Source organism: Panthera pardus, unplaced genomic scaffold, assembly GCF_024362965.1.
Source record: "Panthera pardus isolate Hobbes unplaced genomic scaffold, ASM2436296v1 HiC_scaffold_13, whole genome shotgun sequence".
Taxonomy (NCBI): domain Eukaryota; kingdom Metazoa; phylum Chordata; class Mammalia; order Carnivora; family Felidae; genus Panthera; species Panthera pardus.
In genome coordinates, this window is record NW_026526688.1 from 101,126,908 (window position 1) to 101,145,209 (window position 18,302).

General features: G+C 35.7%; 1 protein-coding gene across 4 annotated transcripts in view; it reads right to left on the minus strand.

Annotated features, from left to right (window-relative positions):
* The window catches only part of SPATA5 (spermatogenesis associated 5), a 360,776-nt gene that overhangs the window by 249,487 nt on the left and 92,987 nt on the right, over positions 1-18,302 (minus strand). For all 4 annotated transcript variants that reach the window (XR_008421690.1, XM_019419021.2, XM_019419030.2 and 1 more), the window contains exon 13: positions 17,465-17,544. Coding sequence is in view for 3 of the 4 variants with exons in the window: in XM_019419021.2 (XP_019274566.2) it covers positions 17,465-17,544 (80 nt within the window). In the remaining variant the exon portion in view is untranslated. The remainder of the gene's footprint in view (positions 1-17,464; positions 17,545-18,302) is intronic.

Below are 18,302 nucleotides of genomic sequence, written 5' to 3' on the forward strand. Positions count from 1 at the left end.
CCACTGAAACTTGTTAGGCCAGAAGGGAATGGCATGAAATATTCAATGGGCTGTATAGGAAAAATATGCAGCCAAATATCCAGCAAGGCTGTCATTCAGAATAGAAGGAGAGATAAAGGCTTTCCCAGACAAACAAAAGTTGAAGGAGTTCATGGCCACTATACCATCCCTGCAAGAGATCCTAAGGGGGATGCTGTGAATGAAATGCTGCAAAGAACACAAAGGACCTGAGACATCATCACAAGCATGAAAGCTACAGGTAACATGATGACAGTAAATCTGTAGCTATATCTGTATTTACATTACTCTGAATGTAAATGGACTAAATGCCCCAACCAAAAGACACAGGGTATCCGAATGGATAAAAAACCAAGATCAATCGATATACGGCCTATAAGAGACTCATTTTAGACCTGAGGACACCTTCAGATTAAAAGTAAGGGGATGAAAAACCATCTATAATGCTACTGGAAGTCAGAAGAAAGCTGGAGTAGCCATACTTATATCAGACAAACTAGATTTTAAACTAAAGACTGTAACAAGAGATGAAAAGGGCATCATATCACACCTAAGGGGTCTATCCATCAAGAAGAGCTAACAATTGTAAATTTTTATGCCCCAAACTTGGAACACCCAAATACATAAATCAATTAATCACAAACATAAGCAATCTTACTGATAATAACATGGTAATTGTAGGCTACTTTAATACTCCACTTACAACAATGGACAGATCATCTAGGCAGAAAATCAATAAACAAACAATGGTCTTGAATGATACACTGGACCAGATGAACTTGACAGATACATTCAGAACTTTTCATCCAAAAGCAGCAGAATACACATTCTTCTCGAGTACACATGGAACATTCTCCAAGATGGACCACATACTGGGTCACAAAACAGCCCTCAATAAATATAAAAGAATCTATACCATGCATATTTTCAGATCACAATGCTACAAAACTTGAAATCAACCACAAGAAAAAATTTGGAAAGCCTCCAAATGCATGGAGGTTAAAGAACATCCTACTAAAGAATAAATGGGTCAACTAGGAAATTAAAGAGGAAATTAAAAAATATATGGAAGCAACTGAAAATGAAAATTCGACAGTTCAGGGGTGCCTGGGTGGCTTGGTCGGTTAAGCGTCCGACTTCGGCTCAGGTCATGATCTCACGGTCTGTGAGTTTGAGCCCCGCGTCGGGCTCTGTGCTGACAGCTCAGAGCCTGGAGCCTGTTTCAGATTCTGTGTCTCCCTCTCTCTCTGCCCCTCCCCTGTTCATGCTCTGTCTCTCTCTGTCTCAAAAATAAATAAACGTTAAAAAAAAAAATTTAAAAAAAAAAAAAAAAGAAAATGCGACAGTTCAAACCCTTTAGGATGCAGCAAAGGCAGTCCTAAGAGGAAAATACATTGCAATCCAGGCCTATCTCAAGAAACAAGAAAAATCCCAAATACGCAACCTAACCTCACACCTAAAGGAGCTAGAAGCAGGGCAGCAAAGAAACCCCAAAGCCAGCAGAAGAAGAGAAATAATAAAGATTAGAGCAGAAATAAACAATATAGAATCCAAAAAAACCCAAAAAACAAAAAACAGTAGAACAGATCAATGAATCTACGAACTGATTTTTTTTTTGAAATAAACAAAATTAATAACCCCCCAGCCAGATGGCTCAAAAAGAAGAGAGGACCCAAATAGATAAAATCATGAATGAAAGAGGACAGATCACAACCAATACCCTCCCTAGAGATACAAACAATTATTAGAGAATACTATGAAAAATTGTATGTCAACAAACTGGACAACCTTGAAGAAATGGACAAATTCTTAGACACCCACACACTACCAAAACTCAAATGGGAAGAAACAGAAAATTGAACAGACCCATAACCAGCAAGAAATTGAACTGGTTATCAAAAATCTCCCAACAAATAAGAGTCCTGGGCCAGATGGCTTCCCAGGGGAATTCTACCAGACATTTACAGCAATGTTCGAAAAAAGAGAAACAGAAGGAAAGCTTCTGGACTCATTCTATGAAGCCAGCATTACCTTGATTCCCACACCAGACACAGACCCTGCTATAAAGGAGAATTACAGGCCAATATCCCTGATGAACATCAATGTGAAAATTCTCAAGAAGATACAAGTAAATCGAATTCAACAGTGTATTAAAAGAATTATTCACCATGATCAAGTGGGATTCATTCCTGGGCTGCAGGGCTGGCTCAATATTTGCAAATCAATCAACATGATAAGGACCATATCCTGTCAATGGATGCAGAAAAAGCATTTGACAAAGGGGCACATGGGTAGTTCAGTCAGTTGAATGTACAATTTCAGTGCAGGTCATGATCTCAATGGTTTCTGAGTTTGAGCCCCACATTGGGCTTACTGCTGTCAGTTTGTCATTGCAGAGCCCACTTCAGATCCTCTGTCACCCTCTCTCTACCCCTCCCCCGCTTGCGCTCTCCCCAAAATAAATAAATATTAAAAAGAAAAAGAGGAAAAATCATTTGACAAAATACAGCATCCGTTCTTAATAAAAACCCGCAAGTCAGGATATAAGGAACATACCTTAACATCATAAAAGCCATATATGAAAGGCCCCAGCTAATATCATCCTCAGTGAGGAAAAACTGAGAGCTTTCCCCTGAGATCAGGAACGTAACAGGGGGGTCCACTCTCACCACTGTTGTTTAACATAGTATTGGAAGTCTTAGCCTCAGCAATCAGACAACAAAATGAAATAAAAGGCACCCAAACTGGCAAAATAGAAATCAAACTTTAACTTTTTGCAAATGACATGATACTAGACATGGAAAACCCGTAAGACTCCACCAAAAAGCTGCTAGAACTGATACAGGAATTCAGCCAAGTCGCAGGATATAAAATCAACGTACAGAAGTTAGCTGCATTTCTATTACCAATGATGAAGCAACAGAAAGAGAAATCGAGAAATCAAGCCCATTTACAACTGCACCAAGAAACATAAAATACCTAGGAATAAACCTAACCAATTATGTAAAAGATCTGTATGCTGAAAACCATAGAAAACTTATAAAAGAAACTGAAGAAGACACAATGAAATTGAAAAACATTCCATGTTCATGGATTGGAAGAACAAATGTCAATATGACCCAAAGCAATCTATTCATTCAATACAATCCCAATCAAAATAGCACCAGCATTCTTCACAGAGCTAGAACAAACAATCCTAAAATGTATATGGAACCACAAAAGACCCCAAATAGCCAAGGTAATGTTGAAAAAGAACACCAAGCTGGAGGCACCACAACCCCCAACATTAGCTTGTATTACAAACCTATAATCATTAAGACAGTATGGTACTAACACAAAAGCAGACACATAGATCAATGGAATAGAAAACCCAGAACTGGGCCCACAAATATATGGCCAACTAATCTTTGACAAAGCAGGAAAGAACATCCAATGGAAAAAAGACATTCTTTCTAGTAAATGGTGCTGAGAGAACTGGACAGCAACATGCAGGAGAATGAAACTGTACTCTCTTACACCATACACAAAAATAAATTCAAAATGGATCAAAGACCTAAACGTGAGATAGGACACCATCAAACCCTAAAGTAGAAAACAGGCAACAACCTCTTTGATCTCAGCTGCAGCAACTTCTTAATCAACACGTCACCAAAGAGAAGAGAAATAAAAGCAAAAATGAACTACTGGGCCCTCATCAAAATAAAAAGCTTCTGCATAGCAAAGAAAACAATCAACAAAACTAAAAGGCAACCTAAGGAATGGGAGAAGATATTTGCAAATGACATCTGATAAAGGGTTAGTATCCAAAATCTATAAAGAACTTACCAAACTCAACACCCAAAAAACAAATAATCCAGTGAAGAAATGGGCAGAAGACATGAATAGACACTTTTCCAAAAAAGACATCCAGATGGCAGACAGACACAGGAAAAGATGCTCAACATTGCTCATCATCAGGGAAACACAAATCAAAACCACATTGAGATACCACCTCATACTGGTCCGAGTGGCTAAAATTAATAACTCAGGAAACAACAGATGTTGGCAAGGATGTGGAGATAGGGGAACCCTCTTGCACTGTTGGTGGTAATGCAAACTGGTACAGCTGCTCTGGAAAACAGTGTGGAGGATCCTCAAAAAATTAAAAATAGAATTACCCTATGAGCCAGCAACTGCACTACTAGGAATTTAATCAAAGGATACAAAAGTGCTGATTCAAACAGGCACATGTACCCCAACGTTTATGGCAGTGCTATCAACAATAGCAAAATTATGGAAAGAGCCCAAACGTCCATCAACTGATGAATGTATAAAGAAGATGTGGTTTATATATACAATGGAATACTATTTGGCAATGAGAAAGAATGAAACTTTGCCATTTGCAACAATGTAGATGGAACTGGAAGGTATTATGCTAAGTGAAATTAGTCAGTCAGAGAAAGATCATGTTTTCAATCATATGTGGAATTTGAGAAACTTAACAGAAGACCATGGAGGAAGGAAGGGGAAAAAAGAGTTTCAAACAGAGAGGGAGGCAAACCATGAGAGACTCTTAAATACAGAGAACAAACTGAGGGTTGATGGCAGGGGCCGGGCGGGGTGGGGGTGGGGGGACAATGGGTAATGGGCACTGAGGAGGGTACTTGTTGGGAGAAGCACTGGGTGTTGTATGTAAGTGATGAATCATGGGAATCTACTACCAAAGCCAAGAGCACACTGTATTCACTGTATGCCAACTAACTTGACAATAAATTATATTTAAACTGACACATATTTAACTTGCTCTGTTAACTTGCCATGCATCCCATGTACTATTCATCCCAATAACAGCACGAAAACCAAGGCACAGAAAGGTTGAGTAATTTGCCCAAGATTCCACAGCTAGCAAATGGCAGAGGCAGGATATGAATACATATCTATTTGACTCCAGAGTCTACACTCTTTCCATAATACTATAAAGCATAAATAATTTGAAAGTTTTGTAAACCAAATACACCATCAAGCCAAAGTAAAGCTGCAATATCTATAAGGGCCATCTTTTAAACCAGCACACAGTGAGGGAGGTGGGAAAGACTAATTTTATTATAGTTGAATGAAAATGCTTAATGGTATTGAAAAAATAGAGGCTAATTAAGGAGAAATAAGCACCAAAATTCAAAAACTAAGAGCAAATACTATATAATGAATGTCAAGAATCAACAATGCCTTGAATTTTCTAGCTTAAAACTATGCTGTCAGATTAGGATCAATATTTCCATGAACCTGACAGTAAATAAACTATTTTAGATTAACAGGATATCCTACAAAGTAGAGGAATACATAGTGAGTTATATTCTCCAGCTGTCCTAGAGCTCTGTAAGCTGCATGTACTCCGCACAACTGTAGTTCTGTATAAACTGTTAGCATAGAGAATGACACAGAAGTATGTATTTTTCCATTCTGCCATAATTTCCCAGTAAAAATTCCAAGCTAACATAGTCAATACTCATTACATCTGTATAGTTTTGACTCAAACACAGTATTAGAGAAACAAGTGATCTTTAAACTCACAGTTCAATATACGCTTTGCCAAAAGCAGTTTTTGGAAGAGAATTTTTTCACAGTCCTGGACATCCCCACACTATTGTCATGAACATAATCCAACAAAATAAATAATAAGGAACATATCAGTTCAAATTCATTTTCTGAAAAAAGCAGTCTCAAAATTAAAGCAGAGAAAATGCTTATAAACATGCATCATTTCCCAATGCCATAGATTCAGAAACAGTGACACAGAAGATTAAAATTCTCTAGTTATTATAATGAATTATTATTTGTAAAAGTTTTTATTAAAAAAATAAGGTTTTTATTTAACTTCAAGTTAGTTAACATATAGCATAATATTCATTTCAGGTGTACAACACAGTAATTCAACACTTCTACACAAAACCAGGTGCTCATCAAAACAAGCACACTCCTTAATCCCCATCATGCACTTAAACTCATCCCCCACCCAACTCACTTCTGGAAACCATCAGTTTGTTCTCTACAGTCAAGAGTATATTTCTTGGTTTGCCTCTCTCTCTATTTCCCTTTGCTTGTTTGTTCTGCTTCTTAAAGAACACATGTGAGTGAAATCATAATATTTGTATTTCCCTGATTAACTTTGCTTATTTATAATACTCTTTAACTCCATCCATGTCCTTGCAAATGGCAAGATTTCATTCTTTTTTATGGCTGAGTACTATTCCATCGCGTATATATACCACCTCTTAATTTCTTTTAATGTTTATTTGTTTTTGAGAGAGAGAGAGAGACAGCGCAAGCAGGGGAGGGGCAGAGAGAGAAGGAGACACAGGATCTAAAGCAGGCTCCAGGCTCCAGGCTCCAAGCTGTCAGCACAGGGCCCAATGTGGGGCTCAAACTCACAAACCATATATACCACCTCAGTCAATGGATACTTCCATAATTTGGCTATTGTAAATAATACTGCTATGAACATAAGAGTGCATGTATTCCTTGGAATTAGTATTTTTGTATCCTTTGGGTAAACAGTAGAGCAAGTGCTGGATCAGAAGATAATTCTATTTTTAACTTTTTGAGGAACCTCCATACTGTTTTCCACAGTGGCTGCACCAGTTTGCACTTCCACCAACAGCATAAGAGGGTTCCCCTTTTTTCACATTCTCACCAAAACCTGTTGTTTCTTGTGTCGTTGATTTTAGCCATTCTGACAGATGTGAGGTGATATCTCATTGTAGTTTTGATCTGGATTTCCCCAATAATGAGTGAGGTTGACGATTTTTCATGTGTCTGCTGGCCATCTGTATGTCTTCTGACCCTTTTATAAGTTCTTTATATATTTTGGATACTAACCCTTTATTAGATATGTCATTTGCAAATATCTTTTTATTCCACAGGCTGCCTTTTAGTTTTGTTGACTGTTTCCTTTGTTGTGCAGAAGCTTTTTAGTTTGATGAAGTTCCAATAGTTTATTTTTGCTTTGGTTTCCCTTGCTTTAGGAGACTTATCTAGAAAGAAGTTGCTATGGCTGGTGTCAAAGAAATTACTGCCTGTTATTCTCTAGCTTTTAATGGTTTCCTGTCTCACATTTAGATCTTTAATCCATTTGGAATTTACTATTGTGTATGGTGTAAGAAAGTGGTCCAATTTCATTCTTCTGCATATCGCTGTCCTGTTTTCTCAACACCATTTGTTGAAGAGACTTTTTCCCACTGGGTACTCTTTCCTGCTTTGTTGAAGATTAATTGACCATATAGTTGTGGGTTCATTTCTGGGTTCTCTATTCTGTTCTATTGATCTATGGTGTCTATTTTGTGCCAGTACCATCCTGTTTTGATTACTAAGCTTTGTAATATAACTTAAAGTCCAGAATTGTGATGCCTCCAGCTTTGCTTGGCTTTTTCAAGGTTGCTTTGGCTAGTCGGAGTGTTCTGTTGTTCCACACAAATTTTAATATTGTTTGATCTATCTTGTTCTGTGAAAAATGCTATTGGTATTTTGATAGGTATTGCATTAAATGTGCAGGTTGCTTTGAGTAGTATAGACATTTTCACATTATTTGTTCTTCCAATCCATGAGCATGAAATGTCTTTCCATTTCTTTGTGACACCTTTAATTTCTTTCACCAATGTTTTATAGTTTTCAGAGTATAAATCTTTTACCTCTTTGGCTAGGCTTATTCCTAGGTATCTTATTGTTTTGGGTGCAATTGTAAATGGGATTGATTCCTTAATTTCTCTCTCTCTGCTGCTTCATTATTGGTGTAAAGCATTACCCTGATATCAAAATCAGATAAAGACACCACTAAAAAAAGAGAACTACAGGCCAGTATTCCTTATGAACATAGATGCAAATGTTCTCAATAAAATGCTAGCAAATCAAATCCAACAATACATTAAAAAATCATTCATTACAATCGAGTGAAATTAATTCCTGGGTTGCAAGCGTGGTTCAATAATTGCTAATCAATCATGACACACCAAATTAATACAAGAAATAAGAACCATATGATCATTAAATAGATGCATAAAAAGCATGTGGCAAAGTATAACAGCCATTCATGATGAAAACCCTCAACAAAGTAGGTTTAGAGGGAACATGCTGCAACATAATAAAAATGTTCACTTTTACCACTGTTGTTTAACATAGTACTGGACGTTCTAGCCACAGCAATCAGACAACAAAAAGAAAGAAAGGCATCTAAATGGACAAGGAAGAAGTCAAACTTTGACTATTTGCAGATGACATAGTACTATATATAGAAAACCTGAATTTTGCTAGAACTGATAAAAGAATTCAGTTAAAGTTGTAGGCTATAATGAATTATTATACAATGTGAAGTTTTAAAAACCATTCCAGTAAAACCTTCACTGGTTAGTACTCATTGGGAAGGTTGCTTTGAATTTGGGAATGAGCTTTGATAAGCATGGGTTCAAATGCCAACTTTACCATTTACTTTTTTGTGTAATCTTGTGGAAAAAGTACTTAGCCTCTCTGAACTTCAATTTTCTCAATTAATACATGGTGGGCTCATACCTTCCTCAAAATTAGACAAGATAGACAAAAGATCTAGCACAATGCTCAGCACAATGAAAATATTAATAGGTAGTAGTTACAAGCATTATCATTATTAGAATTATCACTAATGGTGCTAATGGTTAGGTGGCTTAACAAAGTTATCTTAACATATAAGCTAACAGGGGGGGTCTGGCATATAAATGTTTGCTGACACAAAGCATGAACTTGATGTATGATAGATTTTCAGATCAGTACATACATCCAGATTCATATTGCCAGCTCACCTGACTTACAACACAGTAGAAAGTTATCAAAATTCCTTAAATTTTGCCATGAAAACCACTGACATAATACTAAGACAAGAACAATTCCTCCAAAGCCTTTCCTAACTACTAGGCATGCCCAAACCAGTAAGCCTAATAAAGTACTGAACAATACTTTGTTTCTGTAAGATGTATTAGTAGGAAATTGCTGTGTATTGGTAAAGTTCTTTACATTTTAATGTTAATTGTGTACTAGTTGTGATAATAGCAAATGTGATAATAGCTTGGCTCCTCAGAATCCTCAAGGAATGATTTATTTTGAATAGCTAAAATTTCCAGATAATAATATTTTTATATTTTTCAGATATATTTTTTTAATTTTAAAAATAATTTTAAAAGAATAAAAAACCTTCTAAAACAAATATAATATACTCATAAGATTGTTTTCTCAAGGGGCGCCTGGGTGGCGCAGTCGGTTAAGCGTCCGACTTCAGCCAGGTCACGATCTCGCGGTCTGTGAGTTCGAGCCCCGCGTCAGGCTCTGGGCTGATGGCTCGGAGCCTGGAGCCTGTTTCTGATTCTGTGTCTCCCTCTCTCTCTGCCCCTCCCCCGTTCATGCTCTGTCTCACTCTGTCCCAAAAATAAATAAAAAAAAAAAAAACGTTGAAAAAAAAAAAAAAATTAAAAAAAAAAAAAAAAGATTGTTTTCTCAAATGCAGAAATGCTTGGATCAAGAAACAAACTAATGACAAGAAAATCTCTACTTGTTTGATTTCTTGGATCTATACCAAAAGAAGTTTCTTCATCTTTTTTCCTACTCTCTTTTGTTTGTCTTCTAAATGAATTTTGCTTTTTTTGGAGGAGGGGAGGGGTGGATACTGATTCAGGATCTTCCTTTATATGCTCTAAATATAGCTACAGATATCCAGGATTTTGGGACCCAGTGATTTGAGTGCTTGCTTACTTGAGAAAAGAGTTGATTAAAATAAGTTGGATTACAATAAAATAAGTGTGATTATAATAAAATAAGTCTGACTGAATGGCCTTCTGGGCAGAGGGTAACCTTTCTACAAAATGAATTAGTAAACCAAGGATGTCAAGGATCTTTTTTAAAATGTCTTCTCAGTGACCTAAAAAGTATGATCTTCATTATTGTTGCTATCCGTTGTTACCATCTGATTATGCTGCTATCAGGTACATTATAAAGAATATCTTTGTGTATCCTTAGCATAACTGACAAATTTTGTGAGTCCAGACCCACTTTCAGAGTTAGTGTGTATAAAAACTATAGAAATATTTTGAAAAAAGTATCATTTAGCATGTCAGTTAATTCTTTTTTAGAGCTGACAGTTGAATGTATTCCAAAGCTTACAAATGGTTCTTTATAATGAAGATGATGGTGCTTCTATAAACATAAGACAGGTAACAAACATCCAAAAGACAGTCTCAGTGTTTAATTTTAAAAGAAAATTGGTTTACAAAGGATGCTAAAACACAGTGAAGTCAGACTCCGCTAACAACCAGCTAAATGAACCTAATCTCTAGTTTTTCAAAGTCTTCATTCCCTTATTTAAAAAATAAACGTCTGAGTGCTTCTTTGCTAGGTAGGCATTGTGCTAGACACCCAAGATAAGAGGATGAAGACATTGTTATTCCCTTGAAGATTTCATAATTACTGGCATGTATGAATGAGGGAAGTGAATTAGGAAATACATATGTAGATCCTTCTAGTTTTAAAATTCTATATCCTGTGTTGGTATTGTATAGCACTCAGGTAAAGTTATTTCAATATTTTTAATAAATAATCAAATTCAGAAACATTACTGACACCTCCAATTGGCAGTTCTAAACAGAAAGAAGTTAAACTCCTACTTGTCCAATTTGCTATTTGTTATAGGAGGAAATGGTGGCTATATTTAATGCTGATGATTAGGTGAAGGAAATTCTTTGGATTCCCATTACCCAAGCTGTCTTTGCCTTTTATTTCCACAGATCATTGAGAGCTAGCTACAGAATAGCATAGTGAAAATGTTTTATGGGCTGAGAAATATTCTTGGCTGACTTTCAAAGCTGCAGTAGGAAACAAAAACCATAAAACTGACATCCTAGGAAATCAAAACCAACTCCAAGGAAAAGTTTAAAAACAAATGTGTAATCAATAACATAATGAAATGATTTTATAAAATTTTATTATCTGCTAGAGATAGGCAACAACAATGGAAAAAAGATGTTCAGCTGTAGAAAATATTGAAGCTAGGCTTCCCTAAAACATTAATTCTCTTTTCCCTTCAGAAGTCAAGCCCCTTTTCTAAATTATTTCTATTCAAAAGTCATATAGTGCCATGGACTGAAGGGGCATTTATGGTATCTTAAAACGGGTCAATAAACTATAGCTATAGGCTAAATCTGCCCAGACAACTGTTTGCTTATTTGATCACATATTCTCTATGGCTGCTTTTGCACTACAGCAGCAGAGATGAATAGTTGCGATAGAGACTATGGGACTAAAAAGAAAAGAAAAGAATTACTAACTAGGCTGGTGCAGAAAAAGTGTGCCAACCTCTACCTTAAAGCAATCTTACTACCATGATGGTAATGACTAAACAGTTTGTTTTTCAATACTAAAATTGTCACAAAAATAATACATACATTTCCTTTTCAACTCCTTCAATAAAATCATTAAAATGCCCCATCATTTGTCCCTTCATATGATTTCAAAACTATAGACCAGCCTCTTGTGTAGCCAATTTACATTTTTTTAAGTTTATTTATTTATTTATTTTGAGAGAGGGAGGGAGAGAGAGAGGATGTGAGCAGGGGAAGGGCAGAGAGAGAGTGAAAGAGACAATCCCAAGCAGGCTCTGTGCTGTCAGCACAGAGTCCAACATGGGGCTCAATCCCATGAACCATGAGATCATGACCTGAGCCGAAACCAAGAGTTGGATGCTCAACTGACTATGCCACCCAGGTGCCCCTCTAATTTACATTTCTAAATTTTTTCTAGTGTACATTTTTAAATGTCATGTAGTTCCAAATGGTAGGCATCTGACTTTGTCTCTTAAAACTACCTCCCACTCCCACGTAGTCAGTATTCATGCTTGGAAGAGACTTAAAAAAAGGTCTAATGAAGGCTAGTCAAACACATACTACTCTGAACACAAGCATTACCTATGATAATTTTCATAGTGCTTGTAAAACACAAGCAAACTTTCACTTTAAAGACAACTACAATAAGAGACCTATGTATCCTACAACAACAAAAAATAAGACCCAATTTCTAATAAAATGCTGCAACAGACCATTTAAGTAGAGTCATACCTTTAATCTATGGTATAGTATTCAGCCACAGTGCATGGACAAAACACAAAACAAAAAGTAATTTATAAAACTATACATGTGTTTCATTTTGTATTTCTTCTTTTGTGCTCTTTTCCCTAGCATTGCTGTTTAATATTAAGAGTTTAAAAATGTCAAAACTATGTTATATCTGAGGCAATTAAGTATAAATTAGGAAAATCTGCATATCAGGAAATAGGCACTTAATTTAGCAACTTGAAACACAGATTTACAAAACAGTGGTTAAAACTATTTAGGGGCGCCTGGGTGGCTTAGTCGGTTGGGTGTCCGACTTCAGCTCAGGTCATGATTTTGTGGTTTATGAGTTGAGCCCCACGTCGGGCTCTGGGCTGACAGCTCAGAGTATGGAGCCTGCTTCAGATCCTGTGTCTCCCTTTCTCTCTATGCCCCTTCCCCGCTCATGCTCTGTCTCTCAAAAATGAATAAATGTTAATAAAATTAAATTTATAATTCATAATAAATCTTCAATAAAATTAAAAAATAAAGTAATAAGCAGTTATTGTTAGTTTCTCAAACACAAAGAAATATTCTTTAAATATTTAGATACATGAGAATCTTTATTCTCATGTGTATATGATATGATACAAACACACTTTTTGTCTCAAATCCTGACAGTATAAGAGGCAGCAGCAGTATAGTTCAAAGAGCACTGAATCAGAAGACATGAGTTCTAGTCTTGTTTAAACCACAAAGGAGTTATGTGCCTCTTCTCTTAACATCTAAGGGCTTCTGTTCTTCTGAAGAATAAAAGTTGCACTAGATGACTTCTAAGAACTTTTTCAGCTACAAAATTTTATGATTTTATGAAAATTTTAAAACTACCATAAATATCACATTGGAAAAATGCATAACCCTCATTGAGAATGTCATTTAGAGAAATGAAGTGCGCAAAAATTTCCTCTACAGTGCTTAGTGTCATGTATTCACTGAATTCACCTGAAATCTGGATATGCTGTAAAGGAGGCTCTTCAATTTTCTGACCGTTATTTTAAAATTTAGAATGCTGCTAAGCCTGGAACCTTCACTTTCAATGAAAGCTGGCTCAGAACTTCTTACTTTTTTCCCAAACCACTCCAAGTACCAATTCTGGACTATTAATTGCAATAACAGGTATACAAGAAAGTAGTTATTAATATCACAGATTCTCCAATACCTCACAGAAGATATTATTCCATCAGTCAGCTTTTAACTTGCACTTCATCTTTTTCATTTTTCTATGTATTTAATAAACTTTTTTATATTCTATTCATAAAACAATATCCAGAACATTTTTTATTTAACAGCACCGCTTTTATAAACCAGAACAGATCATCTTTCTCCCAAATAACAATACTATCTTTTTTCTATCTCTAAGATACAAACTTTTTTCATATTTAAAATGTCTGAGGTCAGAATGTCTCTTGGAGTTGTTGACTTTTCAGCACCATATCACAGTTCAAAGCTACATTTTCCTTGAGTACCTATGATAATGATTTGTCTTAAAACTGAAGGCGTCTTAGATTGACAAAATGCCATAGTGTCCGCCATCCATAGAACACATTTTCTAATTTCCCAAGTGTTTCAGTGTCACCCACTAGAATGTAATTTCTGTTGGGATAGGATCCATTTCTATGTCTATTACTATATTTCTATCTATATGGAAATAATAATAGGTATTATTATTATATCTATGAAGAAATTATAAGAAACACTAAAGTTTTTTAAGCACTTACTAAAATGCTAGGCCCTATGTCAAGCCCTTTACGTGTATTTCATTCTAACAACCTAAAATTTGTTACTACTACCATCTCCATTTTACAAATGAAGAAACAAAGGCATAGAGAGGTTAAGGAAATTGTCCTAGGCCCTGTTCACTGTTTTATCCCCAACATAAAGCCTGCTACAGAATGAGCATTCAATCAATATTTACAGAACAAGTGAATGAATGAATGGCTCCAAAGGAATCTAACAATAGCTCAGTTAGAGAAACAGGGTCATTACTAAAGTAAGTCACAGAGAAAATGCACAATAAATACAAGTTTGAAAGGTTAGTTAACTACTTACACCTGGAATCCTGGAATCTATAGTATGGTAGTCGAGTCGAAAAGTGGCTCAGAGTATATCTGCTCTGCCCAGGCAATCAATGTCATCTAATGAGGAAGATTCAGGATCCCCTAACTAGATGGAATGTCTCAGACAGAGGAATTTCTTCTAGGCATCTCCCAGTTAGTCAGTGGCCATTGCCTCCATCAGAGGAGATTGGGCTAAGAGAATATAGTATATGGGGACTCACTTCTGAGGACCAGACTGCTGCCTCAGATAAGGCTGACTGATGATTTACTGCCCAGCTTGTTCTCTCCTCTCCACTACAACCTTGAAAAGGGTAAATTTTAAGCTAGCTGGGAGGTGAGGCAGAGTAGTGGGGCCAATTGCCAAATGTAAAGTATCCTACCTTGCATTAATGCAGGGGCATTTCTGTGAGTTTTTTCTTTACCTATAAAACACTTAGAACAGTTTCTAGTACATAATATGCACTAAATGAATATTAGCTAATATCATTATTAGCCCTTCCCTACCTCAGTGCTTTACTGCCAGACAGAATACCTATTTTCCAAAGTACTCTGCTACCTTAACAGCATTTTCAATTTTCCCAAATCTTATACAGATCACTAAAACACTTTGTAAAAGGAATCTTATAACATTTCCTCCAACTCACAGTATGAATTCAGAACAGCCATAATTTAAATGGGCATACAGAAAAAGACATCAGGCTTGTTTATTTTTCAAGTCTCAAAGAAACTTAAATGGGACAGGGAGGAGGAGAAACTAGTGGTTGTCATTAGATACCTACATAAGCATGAAAAGTCTCTCATTCTACAAGCATGAATATTTCTAAAGCTAAGCAAACAATATACCTATGCTCTGTTTACAATGTGCTTGCTGGCGGCAAACCTCAGTTTCATAGCTAACTTGAGTAACTTCAAATAGTCAAAATAATTGATTTACCGAACAGGATAATAAGGACTAGCATATATCATCAATTCTCTGCTCAATTTGTTAAACATCTTAAGTTTAGAAATTAAAATCTTGATAAGAAGAAGTTTTTCATGCACTATCATTTTTGAACTAGTCATATGGGTTTGATCTGAATGTTATCACAGGAAACATAAAACTGTTGAACAAATGAAAGCAATAACTATTCTATATCACAATATTATGTAGAAATGCCTCCTAGTGTATGGAATTTTTAATTTTTCTATGTTTTCTATTTCTCTAACAATGCATAAAATTGGTTTAGTACCTTTGGAATTTTATACCGTTATCTATCAATAGCTGTTTATTTTAAAGTTCTAGAAACTGTACAATTCAAATAGCTGAAGAACAAAAACATACATGTGTAGGCTTTGTATGTTTTAGTTTTTAGGTGCCAGCATTCTACTTAGATAAAACAATCACTTTCTAGGTAATGCTAGCCCATCACAAAATTTAGAAACAAAGAAAAGAAAACAGGGTAGCATTCTCTTTGAGATTCTTATGGCTATAAAACACAATCAATAGAAGACTTAGTGCACTAAAGGTACAACCAAAAATCTCTACAGTGGACCATTAGCATTATGTTTACTTATCAGCCTCATTGCTGCTTTCTAAAATGTCAACAAATGTGACCAAAAATTTTTCTATACAAAGGAAACAGCATTGAATTTATTTGAATTTAGCTTGAACAAGCCACTGAGGGAGGGAGGTATAAATATACAACATGATGAAGACTAGTAGGGGAAATTATATCTGGAGGCTGTAAATCATTAGCATCTCTTAATATATTTGCACCCAATTCCTACTGGGCCAAACTTTCTGCAAAAACAGGATTTTTCTATCAAATGCCTTGTCTGGTTTCTCACACCACTATATTTCAAAAGCATTTTATGAGAACTCTGCTACATATTCTACCTCCCATCTGGTTCATATTTAAACAATGTATCCTACCCTATTCCTTTTTTAGGCTCCAAAAAGGTCTGTGATGTCACAAATATGTGGCAGGTCATGCTACTTCAGCAAACTTCTCAGGCTTCTTTTCCTTCTCTTGTAGTTAAAGGTGAACTTGAGCTATTTGTAACCTTTTGTTGTATCTCATCTCAGAAGTTATAAAAGAATTCAAGTACTTCAACTCATAAAATAAAAAGACCGGTTGATATTGCAGGATATTGAATGGGTAGAGTGAAGAGTAGGACAGACTACCTCTTAAAATAGTCTCCTAATGACAGTTTATACTCATCTCATGAGGCAGCTCTCCTCAGGAAGGAAGAGAGCACCAATGCCTCTTATAGACTTTAATATTGGGGACCTACAAGGTGCCTTCTACCATCACTGTAATTATCATCAGCAGAACTTTTCTAATAAATATATACATCAGGAAGCTATGCACAAAGCACACACATTAACATTCTCTACATGAAGTACTTACAGCATATAATCCTTAAAAGGACCTATAAACATTTGTAGAGGAAAAAAATCATACTTGCAAATAGTGCACGTGCGTGCATGCACCTATACATACACACACATACATGTACATACATCTGTATACATATATACATGTTATTTGAAATGATATAAATAATCTTTATTGCTTGAGATTCAGGAATAAAACTATTAACGCTAATTTTTATTCTATTGTAACTATATTTTAGGAAACATGATCTAATCTAGAGAGTATTAAAATCTTTTATTATAATTGGTTTTACTGTATTGTATAATTATTTTTAATGGAGTGTTGCTTATAGTTTTTATCATACGTTTATAACAACCAAAATTCTGATAGGCAGTGCTAGGGGTGGTCTCTGTAAATAGGGGTATCTGTAAATAATAAACTATGAAAATTAACTCAAATGCCCCAAATGGATATGAATGCTTAAAAAAAAAAAGGTATATGGGGGCACCTGGCTGGTCAGTTGGTTAAGCGCCAGACTTCAGCTCAGGTCATGATCTTGTGGTCCATGGGTTCAAGCCCCATGTCCAGCTCTGCGCTGACAGCTTGGAGCCTGGAGCCTGCTTTGGATTCTGTGTCTCCCTCACTCTCTGCCCCTCACCCGCTCATTGTCTCTCTCTCTCAAAATAAATAAACATTAAAAAACACTTTTAAAAAACGTATATGAAAGTATTATAAAATGAGAACATAAAATAGTTGGATATAAGAAAAAACTTACATGAATTAAAAATTATTTTATGGAGGCCAAATACTTTGATGAATAAAATTTGTATAAGAAATACTATATCCTCTACAATGTAATCACTGATATTTAATTGCAGTCCTATTAAATATTTCTTACCTGCCCCTTTCAACTGCTAAGGCATCAAGTTCATCAAAGAAAATAATGGAAGGAGCCACTGCTCTCGCTTTTCGGAAGATCTGGTGAAAAAAGTACCACATTAACTAAAGATTAGCAAACTTCAGAAACTATGCAGTTGGGTTTTAGTTTGAAAACTGTTAGGAACTAAATCTATTATGTACAAGTCAACCAGCCCAATCATGACCTTCAGCGGGTAACTTTACTTCTCTAAACTTCAATTTCCACATCTATAAAGTGGAGATAATGGTAAATGCTTGCCTCAGAAAATTATTTTAAGAATTGAATTAAAAAAAAAAAAAAAGAATGCAAAGCATTTAGCACAGTGCCTGGAACATAGTAAGAGCTCAGTAAATGACAGCTATTATTAACTATCATAAACACATGTTTAAAAGAAAAGCCATAAACATGTAAAATCAGTTATAGCTTAGCATATAAAATACCCATAAACCCAAAAGCCACATTCCTTGCTCATTTCTCTGAAGACAGTATGGGAAAGTAATGATTGATGTAAAGCCAGGACAAGAAAAATGATCAAAACTTGGAAGAGCCAGAGCTGTGAGAGGGGGGATGGGCTAAATGGGTAAGGGGCATTAAGGAATCTACTCCCTGAAATCAATTGTTTCACTATATGCTAACTAATGTAGATGTAAATTTTAAAAATTAAAAAATTAAACAATTAAAAAAAAAAAACTTGAAAGAGCATAGACTGATTAGATCACAAGTCAATCAGACTATCAATGTTAGAGACTGGCCAGACAGCCATGGTGGGGGGGGATGGGGAAACATATGGAAATGGCCTAGAAAAAATCAGCACAGG